At 32.4% G+C, this 12,935-nt stretch overlaps 2 protein-coding genes across 3 annotated transcripts; both read left to right on the top strand.

Annotated features, from left to right (window-relative positions):
- Nucleotides 1–704: 704 nt before the first annotated feature.
- Nucleotides 705–1,592, top strand: LOC113873418. Its single transcript, XM_027511523.1, has 2 exons — nt 705–1,092; nt 1,170–1,592. The coding sequence occupies exons 1-2, from the start codon at nt 784–786 to the stop codon at nt 1,380–1,382; spliced, it is 522 nt and encodes a 173-aa protein (XP_027367324.1). The 5' UTR covers nt 705–783; the 3' UTR covers nt 1,383–1,592.
- A 1,693-nt stretch (nt 1,593–3,285) lies between these two features.
- On the top strand, nt 3,286–12,533 carry LOC113872890 (tRNA pseudouridine(38/39) synthase). Of its 2 annotated transcripts, XM_027510766.1 has the most exons (16): nt 3,286–3,485; nt 3,860–3,919; nt 4,095–4,185; nt 4,586–4,658; nt 5,196–5,241; nt 5,462–5,572; nt 6,453–6,540; nt 8,130–8,226; nt 9,416–9,476; nt 9,628–9,758; nt 9,996–10,113; nt 10,813–10,936; nt 11,132–11,239; nt 11,332–11,406; nt 11,590–11,657; nt 12,255–12,533. In XM_027510766.1, exons 1-15 carry the CDS (start codon nt 3,429–3,431, stop codon nt 11,631–11,633), a joined length of 1,284 nt encoding a protein of 427 aa, XP_027366567.1. In that variant the 5' UTR covers nt 3,286–3,428; the 3' UTR covers nt 11,634–11,657; nt 12,255–12,533. The 2 variants fall into 2 exon arrangements, with proteins under 2 accessions (XP_027366567.1, XP_027366568.1); XM_027510767.1 differs by lacking the exon at nt 12,255–12,533 and having other exon boundaries at nt 11,590–11,697.
- The last annotated feature ends 402 nt before the right edge of the window (nt 12,534–12,935 follow it).

Below are 12,935 nucleotides of genomic sequence, written 5' to 3'. Positions count from 1 at the left end.
TTTTAATTATTAAAAATAAAATTTAATATAAAATTATATCAAATTTTATTTTTAAATACAGAAATATATTTTTAAAATAATAATCAAACATGGTCATAGTTTTACTGAGTACTAACTTAAATTAATCTAAACAGCATAATTTTTAAATATCAAAAGTTAAAAAATGTACGATATTTAGTGACTGAAAATTGCATGTGCGTTACTTATGCGTGGTATATTTGTAAAAATGAGAAAGATAATTAAGGCAAGACAGACACGACAGTGTAAGACAATGAGATGCAAGTAAGTGTAAATGTTGACATAAAAACTATCAAAATCGTTTTGTCTGTCTATATTCAATAACATTGCTTACGTGAAAATAAAAAACACGAAATTTTTCCAACTTTCTGAAAACAGATAAGATTACCAAATCCCAGAACTTAAAATCAATAAATTTAATGACTTCAAATATTTCAGTCAAATAATGATAGAGAGAGAGAGAGAGACCTGAGGAAACATTTTTTTAGCAGTTAAAGATAAAGAAAAATGTTAAACTCATTTTTATTAAATATTTGAGTTTAAATAATTAATAGTAATTTTTAAGAATATTTTTTATAAAAAATATTTTGTAAATATTTAAATTCAGTCTCAAAATATACATTCAACGTTTTTTTTAATTATATAGATTAAAATAAAGTGTTAACATGAATTAATACTTTATTATTAGTAGTAGTACATGGGAAAGTATATAGATTGTTAATCAGGATTGCTGAAAGAGGAAGGAAAGAAGCGAAGAGAAGAGCAATGGAGGAGGAAGAAAAAGCAGCGCTGTTAAGCGAAAACGAGGAAGAAGATGGAGAGGTGAAGGAGGTGGAGATCCACCTGTTCCGGCGAGGTCATGGTCCAATTGCGGTATTCAAGTCCAAATTAGGTGGATCTCAACACAACCAGTTAGAGGTTCGTCACATTCTCCACAACCACTCTCTCAAATCCATGTTCGCTTTCAACCCCCAATCTGGCCGTGCCGTCCCCATCCGCTTCAACCCTAAAACCGGAAGGTCCATTCTCACTTACCGAAACGGCGCCGTTATTTTCGTCGACGGCGAACCCAAGGTCTTCTTTCATTCCTCGATTCAATTCATTTGTGATTATTCTCTCTTTTTAACATTTTCTTTTGCTTTCTATTGTAGGACTCGTTGCTTAAGCCAGTGACTAGGATCTTGGTTGGGGTGGTGCTCATAACGATTATGATACTTCTAGTTTCGAGGGAAAGTCCTCAGTGGATTCACAAATTAAACTTTTCGGGTGTGAATTTCCCTCCCTTGATCTTGGCTTGTGTTGTTATTGTCTTCACCCGCATGAGGAAGAGAACCAAAGATTTTCTTAGCAAGTGGGGTTTGTGAATCAATGCTTTCAGGCTGTCTTAGTTGATGCTGTTGTTTTGCGAGTATGCCTTGTTTGGCGGTATACTGTTTCTCAATTTTCGTTTTTTGTTTTTTATGCTTCGAAGCATTTCTAATGATGGTGGAAAAAAATTATGTTTAGTGGAAATATTGTAAAATTGTAATCTTGCTGGTATCACATCATTCCGAATATAACAAGTACATAGCTGTTAAATATGTAACAATTTAGACTTTGTTTGTTTCTCAATTATAAAATAAATTCTGAGTTTTTAATATATAATATACATTGTAATAAAAATATATGATTCAGATTACATATGTATGTATTTCAATCATATTTAATAATTTAAAATTAGTTTTACTCATCTGGATACTTAAACTAGGGAGTTATTGAGAAGTGTTGCTGTTGATATCATTCATGGTTCTTCCTAACAAATGATGATTTTCTGGTCATGGAATTCCCCTTCTGGGTTCATTTTCTATTAGCATGATGGTTAATTAACTCCCGGTGATTGGTATTTGATTTGGCGCATGGGTGAGCAGCAATTAGCTTCAATAATTACAGAAACAGAAAGGACCACAATGATTTCTTAGGATGGCAAAATTTGAAGAGAGATTCTCACATCACACCACTCTGTATGTGCCATATCAAATTCAATTATGTGGGCCAACACTAGCTTCTATCTTGAGCTTTCATTGTTAATTATGGTTGCTGTATTGAAGCTTTCGAAAAATTAATGGGATGGGTAAGTTGTAGACGATAATGGCTAACATAGATGAAATAGATGATGTGACATTTGTTGAGTGGTAAGTTGCGAGACTATAATGGAGTATAAGAATCTTTCAAAATTGAAGCATTATTGCCCAAGAACTGAAGTAAATTATCAGTACATCCGCTACAGCTTTGGTTTTGTTCAACTTTTCTGAAAATAGTGGTAGCAATTAATGAGCAGTCTATTTATTTTATTTTATTTTATTATTTTTATTTATAAAATTTTATTTGTTTTTATTATTTTTAATTTTTTTTATTTTCTATATAAATTAATAAAAATTAAATAAAAATAAGGTGATGATTTTATAATTAAAATAAAAGCTTTTCTCTTGAATTGTGCCCTTTTGACATTGCAGCACACTGTTTCCCCGGCTTCAGTTGTGTTTAGCAAGTGATTGTAGTTAACTCAATTTATTTAATTAGTTTATATTTTTTTCTTTTTACAGTTTACAAAATTGTTTTATTAAAATAAAAAATATGTTGAATGAGTCTATTTTATTGAACTATAATATTTTTTCAGACACAAGCAATACAGTAATAATTTAAATATTAGTATTAAATTTTTTATTAATTGTTTTACTAATAGGATAGTGTATAATTGTAAGACCATATTAGTATTTTATAAATAAATTTAAATTAACTTGAGTAAAAAATTAAAGAATTAAACTCTATGATGAAAATTATAATTTTGTCAATTCATTCCGATTTCATTTGAATTTGACGCATTGTAATTTTTAATTTAGATTAAATATATATTTCGCTCCTTTTAAGATAAACATATTTGAGATGGGTAGAAAATTTAATTTAAGATTATAGATCAAATTGGAACAACTTATTAATTGAAATTATGATATATTATAATTTATTTTTTGAAAATGTGTAATTAAAGATAATATTTATATTTAAAATATTTATCATCCTAAAAATATAAAATATAATAAGCATTATGTTTTCAATAAAATGTTATTATTTTAAACTTATTAAACTCAGCTTAAAATTTGAAAAAAAAAAACCTTTAATTATATATTAAAAACTGATTACAGTGGATCAATGGATAGGTTATTTCCACGGTAAGAATTCAAGCCAATTCGCGCAATAAGCAGTACAATAACAATGACAAGTACGTGGAGAAGGTTCCATGCGTGTTTGTCTTTCCATTTCTAGAATTTGCGAAACAAAACCTAACAGCAAGCAAAGGTTATTTTCCATTCCATTATAACAATTTGAGGTTCGAAAACTGTACCCATCTTTGGTATAGTGTTTGTGTCTTGACGATGGCGACGCAACTGAGTGATCCCGAACTCATAGCCAGCTTGCAAGCCAGGGTCAAGGTAGTATTTTCTTTCAACGTCCATTCCAATTCCAATTTCAGTCTCTTTTCCGAGAGAACAGGGGGAACAAGAAAATTATAGGCAAATTTTATCGATGGATTGGAAATGGCAACATGTCAATTGTCAACTGTCCCGTTTATTAGAGTGGAAGTAGATGTGGGGTAAATGTATGTTACGCATGACTTTGTTAGTGTTTGTTGTTTAAGCAAGCCTGATATTATAATCTGAAAATCAATGAACGTGCTTAAGGTTCTGCCGTTGTTGTTTTATTTTAATAATAATTAAGGAGATTGTGGTGAAGGTTTTACCTGGCCTAATCCAGTTTAGAGCTTTCGATGTGGTTTTTCCTACTGATTTGTGATTCATACTATCAGGAATTACAAGCTGAGAATGCAAAGCTACTATCTCAACTTGCTGATTGCCACAGTCATGAGGTTAGCTAGTAAATTGTTTCAGCGTTTTCGTAGCATTTTTGGCTCTGTGTTTTATCTTCTTGGCCAGTGGAACATATTGATAGTTTTCAGCCTGGAAAGTTAACCAAAGAAAAAGAAAGAGCAAGGGGGACAAAGCTGCATTCTTCAAAGAATTTTGTTTAAATCTGTGATGCAGATGGAGAAAAAATTATTTGGCCCAGATGAGAAAGGCGTGGAATCAGACAAAGGCAACAGGAAATCTGAAGAGAAGATAAAGAATATGCCAGGTTCCTTTTCTCAATATTTTCGTTAGGGGACTGGTAGTGGCACCTGTGATGTGGGTGTTAAGAGAAAATATCTTTTTTTAATACATGATGACATTAACATGATAACTCTCCCCCTTTATTTTTTCACAAAACTATATGAAATTTGAAACTATAAGCTTCACTTTCTGTTCTTCAGCAGAAACTTCATGCTATTGATTTGTATGCTTTGCTTCTGTTTTTCTGCTCCAACTGCATTTTTTTGGGTCTGCTGTTCTGTGTGTATGAGTTTCCACTCTTTCACTTGTTGTAGTTTCTAAAGAAATTTAAAAGACAAAGAAACATTATTTTTTTAATCTCGTGAGAGATGTCATTTTAGCAAAACATATTGAAAATTTAAATTAGCTTTTACATCATGATACAGGCTATAACACAAGGTTTATGAGTCATCATAGCAAGAGATATGTAGCTTTAAAAGTCATGTACTTTGGAAAAAGGTATATACTATCACTGTAATATCTGGCTTTGTTTTCTGTCATAAGAATTTGCCCCATAGCTTCTGTCTGTGTTATCCAGAGGTTGAGAGTCAAGCCTTTCACCCCCGCCTATTTTGTTCCCCATCCAGTGGGAACTTGGAAAATAATTTTTTGTTGTTTTCCATCTTAATAATTTCTGCTGAGGTTCTGATCTATTCTGAAAAGACAGATATGTGTATTTCATCAAAATTATTTTCTTTGAAAAATGTATTTTAGGATATTGATATTCAAGATCATGCTACAATCTCTAAACTATTGATTTATATTTTAGTAACTATTTATATATCTACAGAGTTTGCTTTGTAGGTCCTTAATGATCTGAATTTCTCATAATCATTTAAGTTTTCCTTTAGTTGAATTGAGGCCTTTTCTGTTTTTTATCCCTTCCTATCATTTCACTGTTTTGGTTCTTTACACTTTTGATTCTCATTGAATTAGAAGTATATAATTCAATGTGATAATTAATATTAGGGTTTTCTGATTGCCTGGTAAATACAGGTTCTATGGTTTTGCTTCAGAGGCACAAATGGAACCAACTGTTGAGGTTAGCTTTCTTCAAATTCGAAGTCAAAAGCTAATAATTCTCAAAATCTGCATAAATTTGTCAGGAGTACCATGAAGTAGGAATTTTCATACTTAGCACAAATTATATGTGCTGGACGAATTGTTTTGGTTGTCAACTGGGAGGATAGTTTTGTAGAACCATTGTATGGCACTGTATGTGAATGCTCAGTTTTATTTATCACTTCTCATTTTTCTTGCAGTCTGAACTTTTTAAAGCTCTTGAGAAAACAAGACTATTGGTTGGTGATAAGAAGGAGTCACAATATTCAAGATGTGGTAGAACAGACAAAGGGGTTTCTGCTGTTGGACAAGTAAGTTGATTGCTGCATGAAGGTGGAAAAGAAAGAAAAAGAGAATGATTTCTATTAGTAATAACTGATACACACATGATTAAGAAAAGCTGATATGAGAAATTGATCTTTCCCATTTTTATATTAAGATACACCCATTAACTATCATTTTGCTGCCAAAGAGTAAAAACCTATGGCAAATACAGGGCAAGAAAAGATGAGGTGCTTTTGTGGTGTGCCTCACTGGAGATAAAGAGGATCAGAGAGTAAATTTCTAAACAAGTTAATACATTTACAATTAACATTGGTGCTCCTCATCTTTTGGGAAGACCTATGTATAGGAGATTTATCCGTTGCTGGGGCTTTCTTCACCTTCATTGACTTTCTATCCATGTACTACTTTCCTCTCTTTAGGAGAATTGTTGTTCATCACTTCGTCTAACTAAAACGATGAAACTTGAAAAACAATAATATAAGCATTATGCAGTCCTTAATATTTTGAAAAATGCTATTAACACACTCTTTTACACACTCTTAGTTATTAGTTAAAATTTATTGAAAACTACAAAAATTATATGGATCTCACTTTTTTCAACTCTCAATTTAATAATTTTCTCTTATATTTTTATATTTTTCAATGATTTAGTAAATAATTAGGTTTGTGTTAAAAAAATTGTGTTCCTAACATTCCTCTAATATTTTATATTGTTTGGAATCTTTAATGGTCTAAAAATTTGGAAGGTTATTAATTGTATGAGGTCATTGAAGTGGGTTGGTTTGAACGTCAATGCCGAATTTCTAATTGTTATACTGCTCTATTCTGCTGTTGATTTGTGGATCTTTATGCAATTTCTTAATTCATTATTTAATTGGTTCTGATGACTGCAACATGCTGAAGCAGGTGATAGCTCTTTTCCTAAGATCAAACTGCAAGATATCTGCAACAGATAATGGAAAATCTGGAGTTGCTGCTTTAGATGAGCAATATGGTTAGCAGGAAATTTTAAAATAAACTTTTTTTTTCCTGACTTTTGTGTTTCTTTTTTAAGGACTTAATCTTGTTTCATTTTCATTTTTGGCAATATCCTAGTTTTTTCTTGTCATACACAGGCTGGTATTGGTTTTCCTTGTTCACACTTCTCCATCTTAAAGTGAGTCTACAGATCATTTACACATGTATAGGAGAAGAAGAAAGAAGGGTAGGCCCAATGATAAGGGTGTGCATGTTTATGGAAGTTAAAAAAATGATATAGTGGGCAAGGTGGGTAGTGGGGCAGGAGATTTGGGTATCATTGGGGGAAAATGGGGAGTGGCATTACATGATGGGGGTTATGGAAAAATTGGTATAGGTTTTGGGGCTAGACTGCCCAACCTGTGTTACAGTCTTATTTTCTTTTTCTTTCCTTCAAATGTTCTGTTTCCAGAGGTTTACCTTTCTGTAAAGAGCCTGTTCTCTTTCTTTTCAGCTAAGTAGTTCTCAGATTTTCAGTTTGTCAGAATCACATTAAATTATTTTTTCATATTATCCCTCAAAATTATATATAATAACTTTAAACAGAAATTCAAGTGCTGGGCATGGGATCAAATACTATACATCTGCATACAATCAATACTAGTTGTGGTGCTAATATTTGATTTGAATGCCATTGTGCTGTTGTATGGATGTATTGATTTTGTTTCCCCTTTCTCTTCTCTCCTCTATTAAAGATTAAAGTTGTCAATAACACCATTTTCTTTTTCGTACTGTTACTATATAATTAGGGAAGTCCTTTCTCTGAAAATTACAATTCTGACATGGTTCCTCCTAATTCAGCTTAGATAATAAAGTCTTCTTTTTTTTCTTCACCAGGGGAAGGGGTTTAATTCAGGAAAGTAATGAAAGTTGAGCTTTTAATGATATTTGGATCTTTATTTCTCAATTTAGTTTTGAAGGTTTTAAGCTCAGACTTTAAGTAGAACAATATAAAGAAGGCTGTGGCTTTTCATTAACCCATTGGCAATATGGATCTTGGACAATTATATTATTGATAATCCTTTTTCTCACTATTATGATTTGAAAATGTTAGAGCTTTTACATTTTTCATTTTATGGTGCTATTAATGACAGTTCTGCCATACTGATTATTGACCACCAAAGACCAATGAGTGTTAGGCCCGAATGTTCTAAGCATGAAATCCAGATCATATTTGTATTAGTCTAAAAATGTCAGAGCTTGAGGTATAGTTAAAACTTTTTGTTTGGAGGCAGTAAAAATACATAAATAAAATTTACTCTATCTAGGGTAGGTAACCACCCTCCCCCCGACTTTCATTTTTAGGGAAATGGAGATAATCAATTGTATAAATATTAGTTAATGTTTTCTGCCTTGTGTACATATCAAAAGGATTACTTGTTAGGGTATTTGTTCAGATTCATGCCCATTGAGTTGTATCTGATGCAAAAATGATGGAGGTGTCATATGGTTTTAGCCAATTATAAATGTAAATACAATTGTATCCTTTATTATATCTTTTACATCTGTCTGGAAAATTATTCAGCTTTATTTCTCCTTTCATAAAACCAACCTTTTTCTTTGTAGAAGGGGAAATTGATTATGTGAGGGTGCTAAATCGAGTCCTTCCAAATGATATTCGAATTCTGGGCTGGTGTCCTGTTCCTGTTGATTTCCATGCAAGGTTTGTATGCATTCTTCTAAAGCTTTCCTTCTTATATGATGATTAAATTATGCAGAGATTAATGATAGCAATAAGTAACACTAGACAAGGGATCTCCTTTCCCAGTATCCTGCATAATGGGTTCGAAGCAATGGGGTAACACTGGATATGTGTGTAGTTTTTTAGCAAAGTACTTTTTGGCTGCTATGTGTCCCTACTATGAGATTTAATATTTTGTTTCACTCCTAAATTTGAAGCAACTTAACCAGAGTAAATATATGCTCAAATATGTAAGTTTCTATATATGCTGACTGGTCTGGTTTGCAGGAGAGATTATAATATAACATGAATTCTGACTACAAGGGTGACCATTGGCCAACTTTGCACACATTTGGAAACAAATTAATTTAGGAAAATAATCATTTTCCCAAAAGCTTAATCTAAGGATGACAATTGGACCTAGATCCAATATGTACATGTAAAAATCCTACAAACATGGGAAGGGAAATTATTCACTAAATGGGTTTGGATCCAATTATGGTTATTTATCTGCAAAAATTTATAGGGATAGTTGAAGGGATGGGTACCTTACTACCCAACCCACCACATATTCACATGTTATTCAACATGTTAAATTTAAAATAAAAACTAGTATTGCACAAATCATTACATATAATTAATTGTGTTATTTTGAATACTATTATGCCAATAACTCTTTTGAGCTTGATGATAAGATAGTTGTTTTGATAAGAATTTATTTTGAAGAGAAATTATTTCTGAAAGCTTGAGTTGATCTTGAAAGGACCACTCACACAAATGTATAAGAAACTCGACACATTGTAGCTTTTCCTTTCATGGGTGTGGGTTATGAATTAGAGCAGAAATAGAGAAGGATATTATAGACAGGAATCAATGCTTTTTCTAGATAACAATTTTAGCCATCTCACTTAACAGCTTAAGTTGATAGGAATTGTATTTCATTTGGTGAGCTAAACCATACTATTCTATTTGCAGTGTACAATTAATTGGTTAGTTGATTTTTGGGGTAGGATTGTGACACAAGTTGAACTGTCTGTGTATTTACTAACATTAAAACCTTATTATTGCAAAGATCTTCAATAAATTAAATTTATTTTTTTACTTAATGAAGCTTGATATCTTGAATTATTCTATTTGGTTATTGTGTTTCTTGTTTGCTTTGTCGATACAGGTTCAGCTGCTTAAGCAGGGAGTATAAATATTTCTTTTGGAGAGAAAATTTGGATATCCTGGTAGGAAAACCATTTTCCTATGCAGTTGCTATAACTTCTTGATCCTTGTTTTGTCCTTTTTCTCTTCTCTTTTTCCAATCATTTTTCAAAGATTTTAGAAGCATGTAAACTGTAAACATCTCATTGATTCTTGTCCCATAATTCCCATTAGGCTATGGAGAGTGCTGGAAACAAATTTATAGGAGAACATGACTTTCGAAACTTCTGTAAAATGGATGCAGCCAATGTGCACAACTACAGGCGGCGCATCACGTTGTTTGAGATTTCTCCCACAGATGTGAGGTTAAGATTGGTAGACAATTTTTCCTACCCTTGTGTTTATGTGTATGCTTGCAGGCAAGAAATATGTAGGGAACCAACACAGATTTTTGAAAATTGGATGTAGCAAATGTGCACCACTATCGAAGTGGTAGTTTATCACAATATTTCATATATCCTGTACTTATGTGGAGTTAAGATTGGTGGAAAATTTGCAAGTTTTTGGGTTGAAGTCAGCAATTTTTCTACATTTACGTGCAGGTACAATGGTAATCAACTTTGGGTAATCAAAATAAGAGGTAGTGCTTTTCTATGGCATCAGGTTCGCTGCATGGTTGCTGTACTATTCATGGTTGGCAAAGGTCTTGAATCTCCAAATGTCGGTATCTGGAACCCTCTCTTATATAAATTATTTTGAATTGTTTAATTGCTATATCTGTCCTATAGTTTTTAAAGTGTACAACAGAATCAGTGTTGTAATCTGTGAAGACTGCATGCATCTATAAGGCATGTTTGCCAAGTTTACTTCCTGAAGCCAATTTCATTAAGGATTTTCTGCATCTAATGGAGGCAACACGCACCAAATGGCAGTGTTCTCTTTGCTGCAATATACAAAATGTCACTTTTATAATAATAGTTCTATTACTGTTGTAGAACATAATTGTTTTTATCATCTTGATGTCGGAATTGAGGTTTTGAAACTCCTCTCAAACAGCTGCAATCTCATATTAAACACTTCAACATATACACACACTCGACGATGTGGAGAGACCTTTTCTATTGAGAGTGTTTCCACATCGCATTTCTCTCTTTCTTATTCTATGCTTTAGCATATCCTACATTATGAGAGGGTACAGCTTAATCACACAGGGAACAGTCTTTTTGAAATCTTTGTTGGGAAAATTGTTTTGCCTTCTTGCTTATGAGGGGTGTCTCACCTTGTCTCTAATTTATTTATTTTCTTTTCTTTTTTATAATAGCAGCACACTGTAATATTAAATCCTAGAACAATTCATCTCTACATATGGATTTCTTGTTTTGTAGTTTGAGCTAATAAGTTTAATTTTTAAATTTGAAGGTGATTGATATGCTACTGGACACCAATAGGATCCTAAGGAAACCCCAGTACTCTATGGCTTCAGAGGTTCCATTGGTTCTTCAGTCCTGTGAATTTGACGATATTAAGTTTACGTGTTCATCAGGTATTTCTGATTTGTATGTATGGTGACTAACTACTTAGATTCCTTTCCGGAAATCTTTGTATCAGTTAGCAAACATATTAATGCCATAGACTTTGGTTGCATCTAAATCTTCAATTTCTTCTTTGGTTTCCTATTGGGGCTTTTTACTCGAGAGAAGTTTGATTACTTGAATTTATTTTACTGCTGCATATCTAGATGCAGGAGAAGTGCTGCGTGTACACTTGATGAATGAAAGCCAAATTTACCAGCTTCAAGCTGCAATCTTTCATGAAGCTCTTCTTAATTGCGTGCCTCTATCAAATGGTGCTGCAAATGTGTTAGCTTAATTACATTGCAATTACCTTGCTTACTCTGTTTACAGTGATCTATTGTGCTGATATCCCTTCCTTTTCCAGATCAAAGTTTGCTGCCTTTTCAAGGAACCAAGAAGAAAGTTTCGCATGTCCCTCTTATGTCACGACCAACTGAGCGTGAGTTTTTTCACCTGCAATATTTTAAAGCTTGTGTAAAAATTACTCAAATGCATGATAATGCTACGAATTAAATGTGAATGCGTTGTTTTCTTCTAAGCTCCACAGCAAATTATTTCACAGAATATACATCTTGGCTCCTGCACTCTGACTGCTTTCTTATTCTTGTTGAATTAAATCCAGCGTCATATGAAGAACGCCGTGCCAAAATCAACTCAAATACATGAAGATTTCACCGGTCATCTGCATTAGTATGAGTTCTGAGTGAGCATTTTTAAACTTGATTTTGGATAAACTTAATTTTGATTAAAAGTGAATTTAAAGTGGAATGATTTTAATTTATTTTATTTGGATATGTTGACAAAATCACTTTTAGATGTAACGTTGGCAATAAAGGGATTTCTAAAAGCCATTAAAAGAAATTATAATATTAAATTAAGGAAATATTTTTGTCAACGGACATGCAACTGGTTTTTTTCCAATGCAAGAGTAACAAAATCATGCTTCCATAAAAGAAAAACCATTATTTGGAATGCAGAATACACAATTTTACCCAATATGTTGGCAAAATAAACAAGGCGTGTTTCCATGAGGTGCATGTACTTATAAATGCTCCCAATGTTTTTCCAAACGCACCAAGACATTTTAGTTTACTTAGTACTTGTTTGTTTTATAGTTAAAAAAATAATTCTCATGATTTTTAATGAAAAATACACATTTTAATACAAAATTATGACTAAAATAAATGTTGGCACATTTTTTAATTATACTTAATGATTTAAAATTAATTTTATTCAATTCTTAAACAAATGACTCTCAGATTCTAAGTCTTGTTGTATCTTTCGTAGTTTCATCTGTTTTCAAGGAAATAGGATGGTTTTCGCTTATTCTGGGCTGGCTTCCATTGATGGCTGATTCTTTGAGATGAGCAATCTGAAACAGCAGAATGTGAACGATCATGGGAGCTGAGAGATTGTGTTTGCGACACTCGCAATTTACAAGTGGATGATATATATCAAATTCTATTTATAATAGGATTTTTTAAATTATCTTTTGGGTTTCTGAAAAAGTAATGATTTTTATTGTTCATAATCACTAAATATTATATATGATATGATATCCAAACTTACATAATTGTCAGTTAAAAAAAATCATTTCAATCTATCTGGAATCAAGACTTGCTGGGATCACTTTGGTAAAACAGACAAAAGCTACTTCCCAATACTTTGCTTGTCCATGTCTCCAATCTCGGGTGCGGATGCCTTCAATCAAACTCCTCCTTATCTGGCAGTCACCATGTGGGAAAAAGTTGAACCACCCAAACATCTAAAACCTTTTCATACCTCGTTCTTATGATGGTGGGTTAATAATGGCCTTATGCTTGTTATCATATGTATGGATAGGCATGGTCGCAGTCGACTTCGATTCATTCAATTTGAAAATGAAATCCTTTAGTATCAAGAATGATTGATTAGTGGAACCCATGTCCACCCAAAAGCTTAAATTTTGGTTTTAGAGAAATGTTACTT

Source organism: Abrus precatorius, unplaced genomic scaffold, assembly GCF_003935025.1.
Source record: "Abrus precatorius isolate BTA unplaced genomic scaffold, Abrus_2018 Scaffold7, whole genome shotgun sequence".
In the NCBI taxonomy this organism is placed as follows: Eukaryota; Viridiplantae; Streptophyta; class Magnoliopsida; order Fabales; family Fabaceae; genus Abrus; species Abrus precatorius.
Note: the sequence above shows the minus strand (reverse complement) of the source record. Positions and strands in the feature narration are given on the sequence as shown.

What these genes read in the sequence shown, in the direction of transcription:
- LOC113872890 (XM_027510766.1), top strand. Translation starts at nt 3,429, where the DNA reads ATGGCGACGCAACTGAGTGATCCCGAACTCATAGCCAGCTTGCAAGCC. An exon ending in GAAGATAAAGAATATGCCAG is followed by an intron (nt 4,186 to 4,585) that starts GTTCCTTTTCTC and finishes ATCATGATACAG; the next exon opens with GCTATAACACAAGGTTTATG. An exon ending in GTCATGTACTTTGGAAAAAG is followed by an intron (nt 4,659 to 5,195) that starts GTATATACTATC and finishes TGGTAAATACAG; the next exon opens with GTTCTATGGTTTTGCTTCAG.
- LOC113873418 (XM_027511523.1), top strand. Translation starts at nt 784, where the DNA reads ATGGAGGAGGAAGAAAAAGCAGCGCTGTTAAGCGAAAACGAGGAAGAA. An exon ending in TCGTCGACGGCGAACCCAAG is followed by an intron (nt 1,093 to 1,169) that starts GTCTTCTTTCAT and finishes TTTCTATTGTAG; the next exon opens with GACTCGTTGCTTAAGCCAGT.